The sequence below is a fragment of the Quercus robur genome, chromosome 9 (genome assembly GCF_932294415.1).
Source record: "Quercus robur chromosome 9, dhQueRobu3.1, whole genome shotgun sequence".
Taxonomy (NCBI): Eukaryota; Viridiplantae; Streptophyta; class Magnoliopsida; order Fagales; family Fagaceae; genus Quercus; species Quercus robur.
The window spans coordinates 15155189-15176636 of NC_065542.1; the positions used below are offsets into that span (position 1 = coordinate 15155189).

The 21448-nt window shown below is 41.0% G+C and overlaps 1 protein-coding gene across 1 annotated transcript; it reads right to left on the minus strand.

The window, feature by feature from the left end:
- Positions 1–13045: 13045 nt before the first annotated feature.
- LOC126700150 (low-temperature-induced 65 kDa protein-like) lies at positions 13046–17047 on the minus strand. Its single transcript, XM_050398165.1, has 5 exons — positions 16928–17047; positions 16603–16845; positions 15728–16189; positions 13964–14926; positions 13046–13498 (listed from the first exon to the last, which is right to left on the minus strand). Exons 1-5 carry the CDS (start codon positions 17004–17006, stop codon positions 13404–13406), a joined length of 1842 nt encoding a protein of 613 aa, XP_050254122.1. The 5' UTR covers positions 17007–17047; the 3' UTR covers positions 13046–13403.
- Between the last annotated feature and the right edge of the window lie 4401 nt (positions 17048–21448).

Here is a 21448-nt window from a genome sequence, read left to right on the forward strand (position 1 = left end):
TTTTGGTATTTCAGCAAAATTACACCGTTTTAGGACCCTGATTTTACTTTTAACCGCAGTGTTAATTATGCACACACGCCTTACCTACGTGAATTTGAACTGAAATTGTGAGTTGAATGTGCAATTTTTAATTATAGTTTTACCCTCAAAAACAGCTAATTACACTCATTTTAAGAAATGTTATGTTATTACTGCGCACCATTGACGCGATAATCATTCTACAATGATAAATGCTTGTTAGGTGTAAAAAGTAAAGATTAGAGTTCAAGTTTTCAAGATGTGCAATTTTTAATTATAGTTTTACCCTCAAAAACAGCTAATTACACTCATTTTAAGAAATGTTATGTTATTATTGCGCACCATTGACGCGATAATCATTCTACAATGATAAATGCTTCTTAGGTGTAGGGAGTAAAAGTTAGAGTTTAAGTTTTCAAGAGGAAACTTTACACACATATACAATTAGATTATGCTAGATTAGAATTTCTATCTTGTATAAAAAAAAATAAAAAAAAATGTTGTGTTCACCATATTTTCATAACAAATCTTACTTAGCATGTTGATACTTATTGTTACTATGAGCAAAAAATTAATTTCAGAAATGAGTTCTGTAAGGGCGGTTTTTGGGGCCCAGACCCAGCAAGTAAGTGGTTCTGGCCCAAAAGTCTCCAGACAATGAATTTGTAGAGAGTGGGTTACAAAGTTAGGACTAGACGAAGTGAACGTCAGTTAGATGTACGCCATGCAACATGTTGAACGTGAGAATATTCCATTTACATTTAATGGGATATCGGTCCAAGGAGACGTATAAGTGCACCTCTTGCTCTGTTTTACAGACTACAGAGTTCTTTCACCTTTCTCTCTCTCTTTTTTCTTAATTCTCCGATCCCCTCTTCATGGAGATCTCCTTCTCTTATATAGCCTTCTTGAATTGATAAGGACCTTACACTTGTTAGCCATCTGGACCTTCACTTGAGTGTCTGTCCCGTCGGACATCTCCCTTATCCTTCTGTGAGTTGCACTGGCCAATGTAACATTGTTCGCCTGTCTTCTCCACATTAATGCGGCTGAAAATGTAGCTTTCTTGCATTTAATGCGGCAGTTATGGCTTCTCCTTGATGTCTTACATTTTCCTTTTTCCTGCTGTGTGAGGCTCACCCTCCTACCCACGTTCGCCTAGATGGGGTCTTCACTGTGGAAGGGACGCACATTGGGCCCATATTTGCGTGTCCGAGGAGGCATTCCTCCTCGGGCGTCTTCTAGAACGAACCAGGCTCAACAGGGTTGGGCCAGAAGTCATTTGGGCCCCTATTCCTCGTTGGGTCATGGTTAGGCTTCGTGTGGGTCCCCAGGCCCACTGTTGGTTTTGGGAATTTCACCCCTACAATAGCCCCTCAAAATTCCGGCTCCTTCTTTCTTGTCCGAGGAGGAAGGGCGGGATTTTGACATTCATAGGATTATCTATTGTGGGTCCCTGCTTCACTTGCGCGGAGGTATGCTTCTCACACGCCTCATTAATAACGGGGGTGGTTGATGACCCATGCGACGCTAATTATTGCTTTTAGCGGTTTTATATATTTTGATCCGACGATTGGACGCTAGATCAACGGTTGGGATCATTTCCGTTTCCCTAGGCGGGAGTATGTCTGTCCGGCTTCTCCTGGATACATAAGATCTTCAAAAGGCATTTCCTTCTCATTTTTGGACAAGCACTCAAGCACTCAGAGCACTCTCGCACTCTCCCTTTTAAAGCGTTCAAGCCTTCGCAGTCGTCCCCTTGAAGATTTCCTGTAAATTCCTCACCCGTAAGTGTACATTCCTTTTCCATTGCCTTTTTCCGGCATTACTCCTTAAATAAATCATCTTCGCGTCACCTAGGATTAGGGGGATGGGTAAACTTGACAAATTGGTAAATTCCCCGGCCGGTATGGAGGGCTTCAGAGCCAAATACCGTATTCCGCCGGAGGTAGGTCTAGAGTATTGTTCTCTGGAGGAGGTCATAATCAAGAGGAGAACGGGGCAGGTCGCCATTCCAGTGATAGCCTTTGTGGAAGGAGGAATGACCATCCCTATGGGAAGGATAACTAGGGATTATTTGTGTGGTCATAGGTTGGCCTTTCACCAATGCGTCACGAATATGTTCCGGATCCTGGGGTGCATAGAGGTCCTGAACAATCAGATGAACCTCGGCCTTACATGGCATAACGTGGTTCATTTATATGAACTGCACAGCCTTGGCGACTCATATTACTTGAAGTCCAGGTCCGATGAGGTGAGGTTGATATCCTGCCTTCCCAAGTCCAACAAAGGCTTGAAAGACGACCTTTTGATCGTCTCTGGACGGTGGCACGACGGTCTTCACTACCCAGTCAAGGCAGGAGAACCAGGTGGGGCACCATAGAGTTAGATCCCTTGGAAAGGATCTTAGTTTTGATCTTTCCCCCTTTTTCTTTTATTGTTTCAATTCTACTTTACTTGTTTGCCTCCTCGGACTAACATAACCCTCTCTTTGGACCTTGCAGACAAGAAGCATACGACTCCTCGGCTTAGTTTGGTCAATGTCCAGGCACTCAATTTCCTTCTAAGGTCTGAGATTTACATGAGTGCAGACGGGCAATTGTGAGTTACGCCTCTGATTTTGGACTACGTGCCCCTTACTCGTGCTCTAGTGGAGCCCGGCCAAGCAATCAGGGCAGGTAGTTCGCGATTGGCACGGATCAACGTCTCCAGACCAGGCTTTCTTGCTTCGAGAGATTTACCTCCCGTCCAGCTGCCTGCTCAACGTGCCTTTCCCGCAGTAGTTATCTCAGCGGAAGAAGCCGGTTCCTCGCACTCGTCTTTGGAGGATCAAATAGACCAGTTTCACTTCGCCAAGGAGGGAGAGGTGTCGGCCAGGATAGTAGAGCTCTCAGATTCTGATTCAGATCTAAACCGCGCCTCGGCAGCCCCTGACCTTGGTTTAGTAACCGCACAAGTTGGTACCAGCCAAGAGCTTGAAGAAGAAGGAATGGACCTGAGACAAAGGTCTGGCCTCAGGGGCCTCCTTGCCAGTAGGAACAAAGGGCAGTCCTCCAAGGATGCTCCGAAGGAGAAGCCGACCTCCAAGGCTCCTCCTCCTCCTCCTCCCACATCGGATGCGGCACTGCAGCCTATGCCCAATTTAAGGTGGAAAAGGCCTGTGGGGGAGTTGGAGGAGGGTGAGGTTGGCCAAGAAAAAGCCAAACCCCAGAAGAAGGGCAAAGAGACCAAGGAGCCCAAAGAGAAGAGGACCAAGTCCATTGATAGCCGAGACGAGGCGGCTATTCAAAGGGAACAGCGAATATGGTCGCCGCGGCTCGAACTGGATGGCGCTCCAATTTCTTGGGATGCAACCCTGTGGGAATCCCAACGTCGGGAGGCGTCATTCTTGGCTGAGGCCCTGCAGCAGCCTTTTCTTTTGCCTCACGACATGAAGGGGCTACGGGATACTCGGCAGCCCGAGCTCTTCATGTCACTGAAGAAGGACATGGCCATGGTGAGTGAGAACTTCTCCTATCTCTTTCTCTTGTTACATATCTATTTATGCATCATTCTCTTTAATTAAGCCTTTGCTTTTCTGGCACAGGTTACTCAGCAAATCTTCGTTGCTGAGGAATGGGCCAAAAAGGCACGTGAGGACCTTCACAACGAGGCCCAGTCCCGCTGTGCTGTCGAGAGGATTGCAGGCGACCTCAAGAAGGAAAATGATGGTCTGCGCAACGAAGTAAAAGAGGCAAAGAAGCGCCATGCAAGCACGGAAGCCGGCCTTAAAAACGCTACTAAGCAGGTTGAGGATTTACGCCTACAGCTCCGTTAATCCGAGGAAAATCTCGCGACAGAGAAGCAGGCGGTTTCAGATCTTAAGTCCGAGCTTGCGAAGGTCGAGGGGGAGGCCCGTCTGGCCAGGAAGGCGGCCGAGAAAGCAGTGGCAGCCTCTTATGATCGCGGGGTCAAGGACACTGAGGTCAGGCTGGCCGAGGAGGTGGCTACTGTATGCAGGGAATACATCACCCTGTCTTGGGGTGTGGCCTTGGACCGGGCGGCAGTCCCAGCGGATTCCGATCTTAGGAAAACTGAGAATATCTTTTTTCCTGAGGACGTTCGTGAGATCCCTGACGAGGTCGCAACTGAAGAGCCTCTCCCAACAAAGGCTTTGGCCTCGGACTCCGCTATGCCTGAAGCTGAGGATGCGCAGCCGGCCGTGAAGGACAAGTTGCCCGAGGACAGTCTTTCAATCAGGGAGGTTGTTGCACAGGCTAAGGAGACTGTTCCGGGGCCACAACCAGCAGACGACCAGCCCGGGCCTACTTAGGGATCAGATTTAGGAAAGTAGTGTAGGATCTTACTTGTTAGACCTTTTTATATTTTGTTCTGTTTAATGGTTGTAAAATGATCGCTTTTGGGGATTTTAATAAAAGGTGTCGTTTCCTTTTATTCTTGTTGTTTTACTTTCTCTTCTGTTTTTTTATCATAAATGGATGTCTATTTTGCCATTAACCGCTGAAAACCAAGCATGAGTGAATGAATGTGTAAAGAATGATAGTAAATAATCTAGACAAAATTGCTGCGAGGCTAATTTCCCCCAAGTCTGTGGTCCGAGGAGCCAGGCAGAACTTGGGTTTTGTCTAGCGCTTAGTGAGAATTGTTGCGAGGTTAATTTCCCCAAAGTCGGTGGTCCGAGGAGCCATGCAGGACTTGGGTTCTGCTTAACACTTAGTGAGAATTGTTGCAAGGTTAATTTCCCCCAAGTTTGTGGTCCGAGGAGCCATGCAGGACTTGGGTTCTGTTTAATATTTAACACTTGTTGAGAATTGTTGCGAGATTTATTTCCCCCAAGTCTGTGGTCCGAGGAGCCATGCAGGACTTGGGTTCTGTTTAACACTTATTGAGAATTGTTGCGAGGTTAATTTTCCCCAAGTCTGTGGTCCGAGGAGCCATGCAGGACTTGGGTTCTGTTTAACACTTATTGAGAATCGCTTCGTGGTTAATTTCCCCCAAGTTTGTGGTCCGAGGAGCCATGCAGGACTTGGGTTTTGTTTAACACTTATTGAGAATCGCTTCGTGGTTAATTTCCCCCAAGTCTGTGGTCCGAAGAGCCATGCAGGACTTGGGTTCTGTTTAACACTTAGTGAGAATTGTTGCGAGGTTAATTTCCCCCAAGTCTGTGGTCCGAGGAGCCATGCAGGACTTGGGTTCTGTTTAACACTTATTAAGAATCGCTTCGTGGTTAATTTCCTCCAAGTCCGTGGTCCGAGGAGCCATGCAGGACTTGGATTCTGTTTAACACTTAGTGAGAATTGTTGCGAGGTTAATTTCCTCCAAGTCTGTGGTCCGAGGAGCCATGCAGGACTTGGGTTCTGTTTAACACTTAGTGAGAATTGTTGCGAGGTTAATTTCCCCCAAGTCTGTGGTCCGAGGAGCCAGACAGGACTTGGGTTCTGTTTAACACTTATTGAGAATCGCTTCGTGGTTAATTTCCCCCAGGTCTGTGGTCCGAGGAGCCATGCAGGGCTTGGGTTTTGTTTAACACTTAGTGAGAATTGTTGCGAGGTTAATTCCCCCCAAGTCTGTGGTCCGAGGAGCCATGCAGGACTTGGGTTCTGTTTAACACTTAGTGAGAATTGTTGCGTGGTTAATTTCCCCCAAGTCTGTGGTCCGAGGAGCCAAGCAGGACTTGGGTTCTGTTTAACACTTATTGAGAATCGCTTTGTGGTTAATTTCCCCCAAGTCTGTAGTCCGAGGAGCTAGGCAGGACTTGGGTTCTGTTTAACGCTTAACCCGAGTAGCTGCATAGTAATATGGCATCAAGAATGGTGTCTTTCATTAATAACAGTACCTTTTCAGGTTATTTACATTCCATGGGCGTGGTACTACATGTTCATCCAAATCTTCCAAAAAGTATGCCCTTATACCGGCTACGGAAGTGATACGGTATGGGCCTTCCCAGTTTGGTCCAAGCTTTCCCCATGCAGGGTTCCTCGCAGTGCCCAGGACTTTCCTCAGCACTAGATCCCCGGGCGCCAATGGCCTTGACTTTACCTTGACGTCGTAGCCTTGTTTGAGCTTTTGCTGATAGTATGCTAGGTGAACCATTGCCCTTTCCCTTTTTTCTTCGAGGAGATCCAAGCTTTTTTCCAGAAAGTTGTTATTAGCAATGGGGTTGAAGGCAGTAGTCCTCTGTATTGGGAAGTTTATCTTCAGCGGGATGACAGCCTCGGCTCTGTAGGTTAATGAAAAGGGGGTTTCTCCCGTGGACCTGCGAGGCGTGGTGCGGTATGTCCACAAGACGTGGGCTAACTCTTCAACCCACCTCCCTTTCGCGTCGTCCAACCTCTTTTTCAGTCCATTCACTATGGTTTTGTTGATGGCTTCCGCCTGTCCATTACCCTGTGGGTAGGCCAGTGTGGAGTATCGATTGATAATTCCCAGCTCATTACAGTATTCCCTAAAGGCTTTGCTGTCAAACTGGAGGCCGTTGTCCGAGATCAGGGTGTGCGGGGTCCCGAACCTAGTGATAATATTTTTCCAAACAAATTTCTTGACATCGACGTCCCTGATATTTGCCAGCGCCTCAGCTTCGACCCACTTTGTGAAGTAATCGGTGCCGACGAGAAGAAATTTCTTGTTCCCAGCCGCTTTGAGGAACGACCCTAGTATGTCTAGGCCCCATTGTGCGAATGGCCAAGGGCTGGACAACGGGTTAAGTTCTCCGCCTGGCTGATGTATGTTCGGGGCGAGCCTTTGGCATTAGTCGCACTTCTTCACATATTCCAGAGCCTCTTTATGCATGCTCGGCCACCAGTAACCCAACGTCATGGCCCTGTGGGAGAGGGACCTACCCCCCGTATGGCTTCCACAAATCCCTTCATGTAACTCCTCCAGGATGAGTTCTGTAGCCCCTGGGTGCACACACAGCAAGTATGGCCCCGAGAACGAGCGTCTGTAAAGTTTGGAGTCCTCGGACAGCCAGAATCGAGAAGCTTTCCTCCTGATTTTGTCAGCCTCAACCTTATCGTCCGGTAAGGTGTCGTGCTTTAAGAACAGCACCAGAGGGTCCATCCAGCTAGGTCCTGCCCCGACGTTGTGTACTCGAATTTCGTTGGCCTTCTCTGTTGTTGGGCGGCAGAGATCTTCAACTAAAATAACCCGCGGAAGGGGCTGAGCCGAGGAGGTGGCCAGCGTTGCGAGGGAATTAGCATGGGTGTTCCTACTCCTGGGTATATGCGTTAAGCGGAAGTGGTAGAAATGGGTCTGCAGGTGTTTAGCCCGAGTGAGGTACCCTTGCATTCTTTCATCTTTCGCCTCCAATTCCCCGTTCACTTGTCCCACGATGAGTTTCAAATCCGAGAATATACTTACACACTTTCCACCCAATTTCCGTGTCATTGACATCCCCTCCAACAGCGTCTCATACTCGGCTTCGTTATTCGTGGCAGAGAATCCGAGCCTTAACGACTTTTCTATGGTTATCCCTTCAGGAGAGATTAGAACGAGCCCCACCCCTGAGCCCCTTTGGTTCGCTGCACCGTCGATGTGTGCTTTCCACCAATTATGTTCATGCTGAGAGACTGTGCTGATTAGTTTCTCATTAGCACTTGGTGATCCCGACATCTCCATTCCTTCTAGGGTGGGCTTCGCAAATTCAGCTATTAGATCAGCGAGGACCTGACTTTTTATGGCGGTGCGAGGCATGTATCTAATGTCGAAGGCACCCAGGATTGTTCCCCACTTAGCAATTCTACCTGTATAGTCGGCACTGCGGAGGATGGATTTCAGCGGAAGTTGAGTTAGCACAACTACTGTATGTACCTGAAAATAGTGGGGGAGCTTCCACGTGGCTTGTACAACGGCTAAGATAGCTTTTTCAAGGGGGAGATACCGGGTCTCTGCCTCCTGCAGCGATTTGCTCACGTAATACACGGGTCGCTACGTGCCGTTGTCTTCTCGGATTAGCACTAAACTCACCGCATGAGAGGCTACTGCGATGTATACGAACAACACCTCGTCGACATCGGGACTGAACATGATCGATGGTCGGGGGAGGTATTCCTTGAGCTGTTGGAAAGCTAAAGTGCACTCCTCAGTCCACTTGAAGCCCTTCCATTTGTGCAATAGGAGGAAGAAAGGTCTGCATCTGTCTGCTGAGCGGGAGATGAAACGGTTTAAGGCAGCTATCATGCCGGTAAGCTTCTGGACCTCTTTGGGATTCCGAGGGGGCTACAGGCTATGAATGGCTCTTATTTGGTCAGGGTTGACTTCTATTCCTCTGTGGGTCACCATATAGCCTAAGAACTTTCCTGATCCCACCCCAAATGAACATTTGGACGCGTTCAGTCGTAGCTTGTACTTTCTCAGAATTTGAAAGACTTCACCGAGGTCTCTGATGTGGTCAGCCACCAATTTGCTCTTTACTACCATGTCATCTATATACACTTCAATGGTCTTACCCATCTGCTGTTCAAACATCCTAGTCATCATCCTCTGATAGGTCGACCCGGCATTCTTCAAGCCGAAGGGCATCACCTTATAATGATAGTTTCCAACTGGAGTGACAAAAGCGGTTTTTTCTTGGTCTTCGGTAGCCAGGGATATCTGATGGTATCCCTGGAAAGCGTCCAAAAAACTCATTCGAGGGTGTCCGACAGTCGCATCTACCAATCGGTCTATCCGTGGCATTAGGAAAGGATCCTTCGGGCAGGCCTTGTTTAAGTCTGTGAAGTCTACACAGACCCGCCATTTTCCGCTCTTCTTCTTCACCACGACTGTGTTGGCTAACCATTCGGGGTAGAATACTTCCTTGATAGCCCCAGCTTTCTTCAATTTTGCAACCTCTTCTCTCACAGCGTCTGCATGTTCTTTTGACGGCCGCCAAGGAGGCTGCTTCTTCGGTGTTATAGCCGGGTTAACATGAAGGTGATGGCATATAAGATCTGAGTAAACTCCAGGGGCCTCATAGGGATCCCAGGCGAATACGTCCTCATTCCGTCGAAGAAAATCAACTAGCGTTGACTTCTCTTCTGGTGGCAATTCCGAGCCGATCTGAAAAAACCTCTCAGGGTCTGATCCGACGAGCACTTTCTCCAGCTCCTCACAGCTCACCTCCCTGGCCGGTCCTTCACTACCCGCAGTTGGGACCGAGGTCATTGATTGCTATAAGCCGTTCTTGGCTGAAGTGGAAGGTTCACTATTTGGTCGTCGTGAGATTGCCGACACCATGCATTGTCTAGCCATTCCTTGGTTCCCTATTATTTCTTTGACTTGACCTCCTGACGGATACTTCACTTTTTGGTGCAAGGTTGATGGCACAGCCCCTAGTGCATGAAGCCATGGCCGGGCCACAATAGCTATGTAGGGGGAGTATGCATCTACGACAATGAAGTTCGCATCTACGACAATGAAGTTCACTTCTACCACGTCTGAGTCTGTTTGCACAGGCAGCCTAATCATGCCTTTCGGGATGACGATTTTTCCTTCAAAGCTGACCAGGGGGGAATCATATGGCGACAGGTCTTCCTGCTTCAAGTTCAGCCCCTTATACAAATCAGGGTACATTACCTCCACGGCGCTACCTTGATCAACTAACACCCTTTTTCACGTCATAACCTCCTATTCTGAGCGTGACGACTAGGGCATCGTCGTGGGGTTGAATAGTTCCTTGCTTGTCTTCCTCCGTGAACCCGATTAATGGCGTGGCACTCACTCTGGCTCTCTTGGATTCCCTTTCGTTTGGCTCCGTCGAGAACCTGCCCACTGACATTACTCTGAAAGGGCTGGAACCGGTCCTCCCAGGTGCGGCAAGAATGACATTTATTGTGTCAATGGGTGGCCTCAATGTGCCTTGTCTGGTTTCCTTTTGTACTTGTCAATTCTGTCCATGAGTTGGCGCACGCTGGTGACTGACTTCCCAGTGAGGGACTTTTTTAAGCCATGTTCTGTCGGCAAGCCCTTTTTGAACGTACTGATGGCGACGTCATCGTAATTCCCTTCTATCTCGTTATACATTTCCCAGTACCTATCTGAGTAGGCCTTTAGTGTCTCTCCTTCCCACATGGACAAGGATAGGAAGGAGTCGAGGGGCCGAGGGACTCTAGTGCTGGTGATGAAATGGGAACCAAAAGCCTACGTCAGCTATTTAAAGGAATCTATGGAATTCGGCTGGAGGGCATCAAACCATCTCATCACCATGGGTCCCAAGCTGGATGGAAACACCTTACACATTAACGCCTCATCCCTGGAGTGGACGGCCATCCTCTAATTGAATTGGCTTACATGCTCTACTGGGTCGGTTTGACCATTGTATATGGCAAACGTTGGTTGATGGAACTGCCGAGGAAGCACTGCCCTCTCTATTCTACGCGTGAACGGCGACTGAGAGATGCAATCCAGGGCCTTGCTCATGGCATCGTTGGCCAGGCCTTGGTAAGATGGGCTTTTGTGGCTACGTTTGCGAGGCCTTTCTTCCTCGTAGGAAAGGGTCTCACTCGGAGGGGTTCTTGATCTTCGCCGGTATTCGTTATCCTCATCACTGCTAGTGCCCGAGTCGGGTGAAGGACGTTTCTGCTGCGCTCGGCGCAGCTTCTTCTTTAGATCATCAATCTCTTGTTGTAGAGCTTTTCAATCGTTTTGCTTATGGGATGCATGATCCTTCCCTTTTGAGCGGCTTCTACTCGTGTGAGAGGTGTTCATACTGCCTTCTCGTTGATTATCTTGGTCCTTCCCTCGTTCGAGATTTAAAAAGTTGTCCTGTCGTTGAGATTCTGCACGTCCAGTTTGGTGCGAACTTGATCCTTCCATCTCTTACTGTTTCACTTGTCAAGGCACAAGTTCTCCCCACAGACAGTGCCAATTGTAGGGGCGGTTTTTGGGGCCCAGGCCCAGCAAGTAAGTGGTTCTGGCCCAAAAGTCCCCAGACAATGAATTTGTAGAGAATGGGTTACAGAGCTAGGACTAGATGAAGTGAACGTCAGTTAGATGTAAGCCATGCAACATGTTGAACGTGAGAATATTCCATTTACGTTTAATGGGATATCGGTCCGAGGAGACATATAAGTGCACCTCTTGCTTTGTTTTACAGACTACAGAGTTCTTTCACCTTTCTCTCTCTATTTTTTCTTAATTCTCTGATCCCCTCTTCATGGGGATCTCCTTCTCTTATATAGCCTCCTTGAATTGATAAGGACCTTACACTTGTTAGCCATTTGGACCTTCACTTGAATGCCTGTTCCATCAGACATCTCCCTTATCCTTCTGTGAGTTGTACTGGCCAATGTAACACTGTTCGCCTGTCTTCTCCACATTAATGCGGCTGAAAAGGTAGCTTTCTTGCATTTAATGCGGCAGTTGTGGCTTCTCCCTAATGTCTTACATTTTCCTCTTTCCTGCTGCGTGAGGCTCACCCTCCTACCCCACGTTCGCCTGGATAGGTTCTTCACTGTGGAGGGGACGCACATTGGGTCCATATTTGCGTGTCTGAGGAGGCATTCCTCCTCGAGCGTCTTCTAGAACGAACCAAGCTCAACAGGGTTGGGCCAGAAGTCATTTGGGCCCCTATTCCCCGTTGGGTCATGGTTAGGCTTCGTGTGGGTCCCCAGGCCCACTGTTGGTTTTGGGAATTTCACCCCTACAAGTTCAATTTAGAACAAGTAACAACTTACTACTTAAAATTTATTGTGAAAATGTTGTGAACATACTTCTCTTTATTTTTGAAAATAAAAAATTACACTCAAATCCAATTTCACAATATAATATACTTGACATTTTGGGTGTAAATTTGTGAATAGTGCACAATAGCTTTACTTTTTAACCATTAGTACTAAACCCAAGTGTCATGAATCCAATTATAAATTAACACAGAAGCATGTTATAAATTAATCAAAGGTTTCTCAAAAAAAAAAAAAAACAAAAAACAAAAATTAATCCAAGCAGCACTTATTTTTCTCCAACAATTGGCATCATTTCACTTTATACATTTAGTATCATTTTATTCTTTAATTATCAATTGTTAATTTTTTTCCATCAATTTTTAAACTAATTAAGTTAATTTTAATCTTAATTAAGCTAATTTCTTAATATAAAATTAACTTGATGTTGAAATTTGAGGAACAAAATTGACACAATTAATAATTATGGGGCCTTAATTTTGGCCTTAATTTTAAAAACAAAACACCTTGATCTTGAAAGTTGAAAAATGAATTGACACAATTGAATGTATAGGGACAAAATTGAAACTATTGACAAATATACCAATATTAGAGTTTGACCTAAAATTAAAATTACGAATTTCGTTTAGTACCTTTTTTTTTTGTGTGTGAATAATTTCTAATTATGTGATAATGATAAATGATTTTGGTACTAAATTATAGCTTATCATAATATGCATATTTATGAGAATTTTATCAAATATTGGAGTATAATTATTTTCTTTGTTCATAATGAATAATAATCTTAAATTTTTGGGACTAAAACATAGTTGTTGTTGTTGTTGAAATAATTATGTTATATATTAAGTATATAAATTCCTCTTCTACAGTTTGAAGGCCCCTCAATTGAGTTATAGATTTTCACAATGTGAGAGAAAATATGCATATATATGATAATACCTTATAGTTGTTTTTCCAGAAAAAAAAAGACTACTACTAAACTTCATAACTTATAATTTCAAAGATTAATAATTGTGAATATATAATAATAGCAAAAATAGAATTCAAACACTATAAATTTGGTCAATTGTCATTTTATAACACTAAGTTTAAATATTGTCACTTAGTCCATTAACTTCGACAACATAATCATTTTTGTCATTTCCTCCATTGTCATTAAATAAACCCCATTAAGTCTCTTAAAACAGCGTTGTTCTGTGTTGTAATATTCAAAAATAGGTTAACCCGAATCTCCCTTCCAATTCCAAGTCCTCTCCAAATCAAAGATCAGTAATTTATTGATTATTATTACTTAACTTACATTTGGGCAATGAAAGTGTGGTCAAAGCTCCTTAAAAATATCATAGTCAAACAATAAAACTCTTAAGTCTCATCAAAGCTCTAATAATCACGAATACAAATCCTACAGGAGATTTGTATTCAATAATCACAAGAGATCATATTTGAACAGTATGTGAAGATACATTATTGGCTGAAAGGGAAATATGATCAACGAAATTTGCTAAACTCAACAAACACATGCACAACACACTCACTGAAATCCACATCTCAATCCGAATTCAGGAGTATTACATAATGCATACACAATTTTACAGAATCCAAATCCATTCATACATAAACTATAGCTGCTACAACTGCATTGTCCATAAACTTATTAATATTCCATGCACATACCAAACCATACACTTGATTGAAAAACAGACTTAAAAGATCCAATTCTTCTCATCAGTTGCTCGACTCTTGAAGTCTTCTTCCCTCTGCCGCATGGCTATTGTATCCTACATTTCCACTAGCAGAATTGGAAATACGCTCACCACCACCTGTAAACATAAGAGGAAATCAAATTATCAAATTAACCAGTTCCAACTCTACTCGGTGTGTTTATCAACCCACACATTGCTTCAATACCCAAGAAGACTAATGTGATTTTTAGAAACACAATTCAAACACACTGATCTTTCTCTCACAATCTTTTTCTACGTCAATCTCTCAAAACCAATTGTCAACAGCTTTATTTGGGTCCACAAACATGTAATTAAGATATTACCGAATTATCAAGTTCAAAAGGAAGTATATGACTAAACTTCACCACTAGAAAATGGAGGGCATTGATTCTTCTGTTAGTGTATATATATCGTCCAGACAAATCACTCATTTCATTCATGTTTTAAATGTGGCCCTAAGTTAAAATATGTACATAGTGTATGAAATTATAGACGTTGCGCATATAAAAAGTGTACAAAATGAGCAAGAAACACGAGAAAAAAAATGTCTCATATAATTACCATGCGACTGTTGAGGAGCTTGAGATTGAGGATCTCCACTTAAGCCAAACCATGTACCGACAGCACCTCTGAGCCTGTCCACCACACTTCCTTGTGCCTGGTTATCCACAAAACTCTCTTGCATACTTTCCCAACAATTCTCATCCCTCTTTGTCTCCAACCGCCGTGCCACCTCCTCTGACTCTGACACCTTCCCCATAATAGGCCGCTTCTCCGCCTTCTCTGGCTCTTCATTCCGCTTATGCAAAGCATCTGAAATCACTCCAGAAAGCGCCCTATCCTCATCACCAGGCCTCAACTTCTCCATAAAATAGTCCTTCACTGACACTCCTTTGTCCTGCCCTTCAACCACAGTGGTACTCTCTGATTCAACGACATTCCCAGTAGTACTGTCAGTGCCATCACCATGCACTTTTGACACTACATTACTACCTGCTTCAGCCACCTTCTCATACAATGGGGTCAGTTTCTCTTTCTCAGTAACTGTTGCAGCAATTTTCTTTCCATATTCCACTGGTGAAGCTGATTCTGAAGATGACTTAGTATAATCTCCACTCTCATGAACTTCACTACTCATATTGTTGTCTTTCTCGCTGTATCCAAGCTTAGAAGCAACAACATTCTTTGCTGAGACTGCTTTTTCCGCAATGGCAGAGTTAGCAGAAGAGATTTTCTCAGTGTAACTACTCTGGTTTGAGGGTTTCTCGCATATGTAGTCCTCTAGTTTGTTGGGGTCAAAGCTTTCTGGGAGTTGAGGAGTGTTTCTGATGGATTGGGATTCTGGGGGAACTGGTTCAGGAGAGAACTGGTCATGGCTTCCAGTAGGCAAATTGGTGAACTGATTATGAGTTGCAGTGGTTAAGTTATGGTGTGTTCCAGCAGATTCTGGCTTCGGTTCATCATAGACTTTCATTTTGTCAAATGACTGAAGTAATGGGGTGATTCCTGCAGCTTCCTCAGCACCTGGTGCAATTGGCATATAATAATTTATTCAGTTAAGAACTTTAATCAAGTTCCCCTAAGCAAAAGCAAATAAATTAACTACTGGAAACACCCCTACACCTGTGATCTAAGGCACACCATGACCAATGTCTTTAACAGAGATAGGCACCATCCCATAGAAAACCAAATGACAAATTATTGGTCTCTCAGTTATTAAAAATTCAAAAGAGGGGCAAGGCAGTATATATGATCACTAGGAAAAGAATATTGAGTGCGTTTGGATTGCACTGAAAGTTGCTGAATTTGTGGCTGCGTTTTCCAGTTTTTTTTTTTTTTTTTTTTTTCTCTCAGCCGCACTATTTGACCAAGTCCACTGTGAACAGTGTATTCGTGCACTGTTCACGGACCCACAAATTCCACTTTTTATCAACTTTTTTATTAAAAATGGGTCCCACGATATTATTTACACATTTAAAAATTATTTTGCTACAGTGTTTTCAGTTTCAGTTTTCAGTTTCAGCAAAAATAAGCTCAATCCAAACGGACCCATTGTAGTCAAATTTTACAACATTATTGCCTTTGAAGTCCAATTTCATATCAAATTAATAATATACACCCCATTCTTATTACACTAACTTAAATGTTCCTATATTTTTTTTAATTGGATTAAGTTAAAATTTGCCTACTCATAATACGGCACAATGTTATATAAGAGATGAGATTTTAGTGCTAATCATTAAGAAAGAGACAGTTTAAAATAAAGAACAATTTCTTGAAAATTTATTATTGCAACTAGTATTGCAGTATAGAAAATGGACTGACCTATGCCCGTAGGATCAGTGGCTTTAGTCTGATAATTTGAAGGAGTATAACCTTTAAGTCTGTCCTTAGGCGAATGAGGGTCCTCAACCAAGCCCATTGGTCTTTCCAAATTGACCCTACGCTGTCCCATCCTTCCTTCTTGGCCAAGAACAAAGGTTTTGGTTGGGTCAGCACTGACTTTGGTCCCATTAACTCCAGGAGCAACGGGTGTATTCAGTGGTGCGAGTGGTTCTTCTCCCATGACTGATGTCTTTCCAAAGTTGACCCTAGATTGCCCTGTATTTTCCTCATGCCCAGGCACAGCAGGGACCATAATTGTCTCAGTGACTTTGGTCACGCATCTCTCTTTTGGGGCTATAGGGTCCTCTCTCATGGCTGTTGATCTCTCAAGGTTGATCCCAGAGTGCCCTATATTCTCAACTTGGCTAGGAATAGCGCTCCTAACAGGAGCAGACTCAAATGCTGCACATATTCACAATAATTCTACGTTGATTCAATAAAATAATGAGGTAAAAACACACACACACATTTGACATATAGCCTATTCCTAAAGCTATTCTCACATTTTTGTGAACTACGAAATATTCTTTTCTTTTTTCTTTTTTTTAAATGGACATACAATAATCTTAGTCTAAATCATTTAAACTTCCAACTAAAAAATTCCCATTTGTTCACACTTGCATGAATGCATGTGTACTAACTACTAAATCCAAACTCCTAGTATACTCCTATAGTCCAATTTTCCAATCAAATCCAGTAATTTCAAAGATTAGCAATAAACAATAGAAAAATTATATGGACCAATGGTTTAATTCCCGTTCTTATTTTGGTAGTTTAATGCATATATATGATTAATTAAATAAAGTAAAACATACTTATTGCACCATGATGAACTTCTGGATCTTCAAACAATTCTTCATCCTCATCATCTTCCTCATAAAGATCATGATCATCAGGAATATGACGCTCATCACGATGATAATCATAATCATGATCGTGGTCATGGTCATGGTTGTGACCATGACCAGTGAGCGTTTCCTTGATCTTCTTGGCCTTTGCCTTCACCTTCCTCAACACTGACTTCTTCTCATGGTGATGCTCATCTTCACCTTCCGCCACTTCAACAAAAAATTCACAAACACATTAACACAAAAATAAAACAGAGAACACAAAAATTACAAAACTAAACAAAGTACATACGAGGAGGCAGGGCAACATTGTGGGGGTCATGCTCGTAAGTACCATGGCCATGAGGGTGTGATAGTACTTGTGAATCCATAACTGAAAAATTAACTGGTTTTTTGGTCGTTATGCTTATGCTTACTGTGAAATAAACAGATTGTGGAAATGAAGAGACAAATGAAGGAGGTTTATAGGGAGAGCCAAAGGGACAATGCTTTGCCACCTTTGCATGGCTATGTGCCTGTGCCGTTTATTAGTTAAGACACGTGTAGAATCACCGGCACGCCTCTGTTGGTGACACGTCGTACGTACCTATCCACTTCTACAGGTGGCAATGCTGTTTTTTTAGTGGATGATCTTATCGAAAGAGCATGGGGAAACTGTCAAACTGATTTGTGAATTTGTGATTAGAGCATCTCCAGGTGCATGGCCATCCGGGGATATTAGCTATAATATAGAGAACTTGTGCACTGGATGCTCCAACGGATTCGGCAAAGTCAGTTTTTTTTTTGGGCTCATGAACAGTTCGATGGATTACTGTTCATTCTTCAAATCCTTATTTTCTATTATAATAATTAGGTGTTGAATAAAAAAATGTTGGAAGATGTGCGGTTGTTAAAAAAAGAATAAATAATGAATGAAAAAATAATATTTAAATGAGATAGAGAGTTTGTTGGAAAATGAATTTGAAAAGTGGGTAGGCAAAAACTAAATGTCACTGTTCATTAGCCAAACAGTATAAAAATTTGGCTAATCTGCTGGAGATGCTCTTAAATTGGTAGCTCTTACTCGACAATCATTAGTGAACTGTGTAATTAAGTGAGTACGTTTTAGGGTGCGGAGAGGAACATGCGTCTACCAATTATAAACCAATCCAGTCTACGCCCAGTAACGTTTTAACTAAATTTTGTCTATAATATATCGAGATAATGTATTATGATTTGAGTTGTTATTGGGTACTCCAGGAGTATACCCACTCCCTCTCACATAGAAATTGGTTCTACCCACCATCAGGTCCACTTTTACGTGAGAAAGAGAAAATATACTCCCGAATTATTCAATAATTTTTCTATGATTTACTTTAGAAATAGTAGAATAATATGGAGTAATTAATATTATTAAGAATGATTTGGAATAATCGTACTAGAGTGAATTAGGAGTTGCAGTTTGGAGTCTTTGGACACTTTGATATGTGCCGATTGGTGTTTAGGAAGAATGATTTGTTTAGCCACAAATCAACTAAGAAAGATGACTCTCCTAGATGACTTTTTGACAACTTGTTAAAGTAGTTAACAGTAAGTGATGAACAATACTTTCACACAAACCCATTACATGACAAATAATTTCTACATGTAATCTCTAGAATGCAATAGCCTTGCCACCTTGCTAATTATCCTTATAAGCAGTGTGGATATGAAGCTCTCAAAACTGTACTTTATTTTACCCATAAATATAGAGCAATGGATATATATAAATATATATATATCATAAAATAAGAGGAAAATATAACACAAATATTTTTTGCTGCATGTAATGGTGAGAATATAAAATGATAAATTACAAAGTTGGTTCCTATCATTTAAATTAAAAAAAAAACTTGGGTTGGAATGATGAAAAAGTTGGGTAACATATACAATATTTGTATTTTTATTTTTTTTTAAGCATATGTTTAGTAGTGATGATAAATCGTAAAAATAAAATGGAAGATAGTGAATTTTTATCATGAATTTATTATTTAAAGTAAGAAAGAAAAAGAAGAAGAAGAAGAAGAAGTAAAGACTATTTAATACTTTCCTTGTTATTAGTATTTTCTCTCTAGTTTGGGAGGAGAAAAAATGGTGGGAGTTGATGAAAATGTAATTAGATGGTGGAGTATTAACAATTATTGTCAATCATATTAAATGTTATTCAACATGTGCTTTGTTATGTAACTTAACACTCTGTTTGTTATGAAGTAAAATATTTTACACATTTTACCATGTTTGGTCAAGTATAAAATATTTTATAGTCAAATTGTAAAATTAAGCCTCCAGGCATAAAATGTTTTACGCTTGAATCAAGTGTAAAACATTTCACACTTGTCTCTCACAATAACTCTCCCTCTCACTCTCAAGTTCTCTTTTCCCAATCACTATCAAGTTCTCTCTCCCACAAACTAGAGCTACGAAGCCACCGAGGAGCTCATCGCTCTCAGGTTCATCGGCTCTCTCACCATTCTCTCTTGCCCATCTTATATAGACAAAGAAAGTCACGAGGAGGCTTCTTGGTGGAGAGGTGTGATGCCATTGGTGGTCAAGGTAGCTTTTTGGCATGATTTGGGTAGCTACAATCAAAGGAAGTGCTGCGGTGGAGAGCTAGGTTTATGCGGGTTGGTTTTGAAATGGGTTTTGTAACTTTTGTTTGTCTAAAATGGAGACCTGATGACGGTGTTTGGGTTTTTGGATTGTTTTGTCGGTTTAAAATATTTTCATTTTCAAGTGTTTGATGTAACCTAAACATTTGAAAATGCAAACATAAACCAACCATATTTACATGCATTTAAAAATATTTTACTCCGAAATAAATAGAGTATCAACAACTGGATTGCCTTCCTTTACCTATTCAAGGGTGTGTGGTGTCAAACCCAATCCCTGAATTCATGGTTTAGGAAAACTCTTATAATACCCTTAAATGGGTCTTATTTACCAATGTCATATTCCAACCAAGATATATATGAGAATTCAATATACACTTACTTTGTCAAAGTTTCTTCTCATCTATTTGGAATTTTGGATATAACTTTGATCATTGGATCACAATCATCACATCCGACTAGCCTTATTGGTTGGTCTTAGGTATAGTTAGTGAGTTTCGATTTGTCCATGTTCACCCATAAGTTTTTAATTTTTTATTTGATAGAGTCCACCAACAAATCAATATATTACTAAAAGCTGAAGCGTGGCATTTATAGCTGCTGAGCTCCTGTTGCGCCACCTCACCACCACGTCATTCGCCACGTAATTAATATTTATTCCTATTTTTTTTACAAATATATATATATATATATATATTATTGACTTTACATATTCATCTTTGTCGGTTTTAACATCTATATATAATTAATATTTATTCCTATTTTTTTTACAAATATATATATATATATATATATATATATAAATAGATTATTGACTTTACATATTCATCTTTGTCGATTTTAACATCTATATATATTTCTTTTTTATTTCCAATTTTTCTATAATTTTTTTTTTTTACATTCACTTATTTTTTTTAAATATTTACATTTTCTTCAACCTTTCTTCTTCCCTTACCTTTTCATCTCCCCACTACCCTCTACTTTAATATTGCTATTCATCCTTCTCTTCATCTTCCTTTATTTGTCTTTTCTTATCCCTTCCCTCTTACTATAAATTTGTCACTATTTTCCATTCTTTGCATAGTTTTCTCTCACAAAAAGGTTCTCTCTCTCTCTCTCTCTCTCTCTCTCTCTCTCTCTCTCTCAATGTTTTGGTGGATTTTATTTTTATTGTATCTCTGCTTTAGGTTGATAAAATTTTGTATTTTTAAGAACTCTAATTTATGTTGATACGATTTAGTTTTGTGTTTTAAGTTATTATTATTATTATTATTTTGCTCTTTGATTGTTAAATTTTATCCGATTACATTATAAAAAATTAAAGATAGTAGATAAAAATAAAATAGTATTCCATTACATAGCATAATTTGGATAATTTAGTGTTTATTGTTATATCTTTTAATTTTTCTTATTTTTTTCTTCTCTTCCATTTTACTCAATATTGAAATTCAACCACATCCTCCTTATCATTAAATTATTTATATTTTCTCTCTCTTTTTGTTTTAAAAAATAAAAGATGTAATATTTTACTTAAATTCAAATAAAAGAAAATTGTGCTCATCAAATTGTACTCATTTTTTTTTTAACATTTACACTTTCTTCAACCTTTCTCATTCTCTTTACCTTTTCATCTCCCCAAAAATTCTACCTTGATATCACTCTTCCTCTTTCCTTTTATCTTCCTTTATTTTGTTTTTTTATATTATCATCCTCTTAATATAAATGTATCATTCACTCTTCTATTCTTTACATAATTTTATCTCACAGAAAAGTGGTTATTTCCCACTCTTTCTCCCTCAATTTTTTGGTAGATTTTTATTTTTATTTTTCTTGCATCTCTATTTTAGCCTGATAAAGTTTTGTATTCTTTAGAGCTCTATTTTGGTTTATGGGATTTAGCTTTGTGTTTTAAGTTTTTTTATTTATTTTTTATGTCTTTGATTGTTAAATATTATCATATTAATTATAAATAATTAAAAATAGTATATAAGAATGTACTATTATTATATTACATAGAATTATTTGGATAAGTTAGTGTTTATTGTTATGTATTTTTTTTTATTTTTTTTCTCATATCATTTTATTTAACATTTAAATTCAACCACATCCCCCATATATATCATTAAATTATTTATATTTCCACTCCTTTTTTATTTTTAAAAATTTTAAATATAATATTTTGCCTA

Coding starts and splice junctions, on each gene's coding strand:
- LOC126700150 (XM_050398165.1), bottom strand. CDS start 17,006: ATGGATTCACAAGTACTATCACACCCTCATGGCCATGGTACTTACGAG. Junction 16,846..16,927: donor CAATGTTGCCCTGCCTCCTC/GTATGTACTTTG, acceptor TTTTTGTTGAAG/TGGCGGAAGGTGAAGATGAG. Junction 16,190..16,602: donor AGTTCATCATGGTGCAATAA/GTATGTTTTACT, acceptor GAATATGTGCAG/CATTTGAGTCTGCTCCTGTT.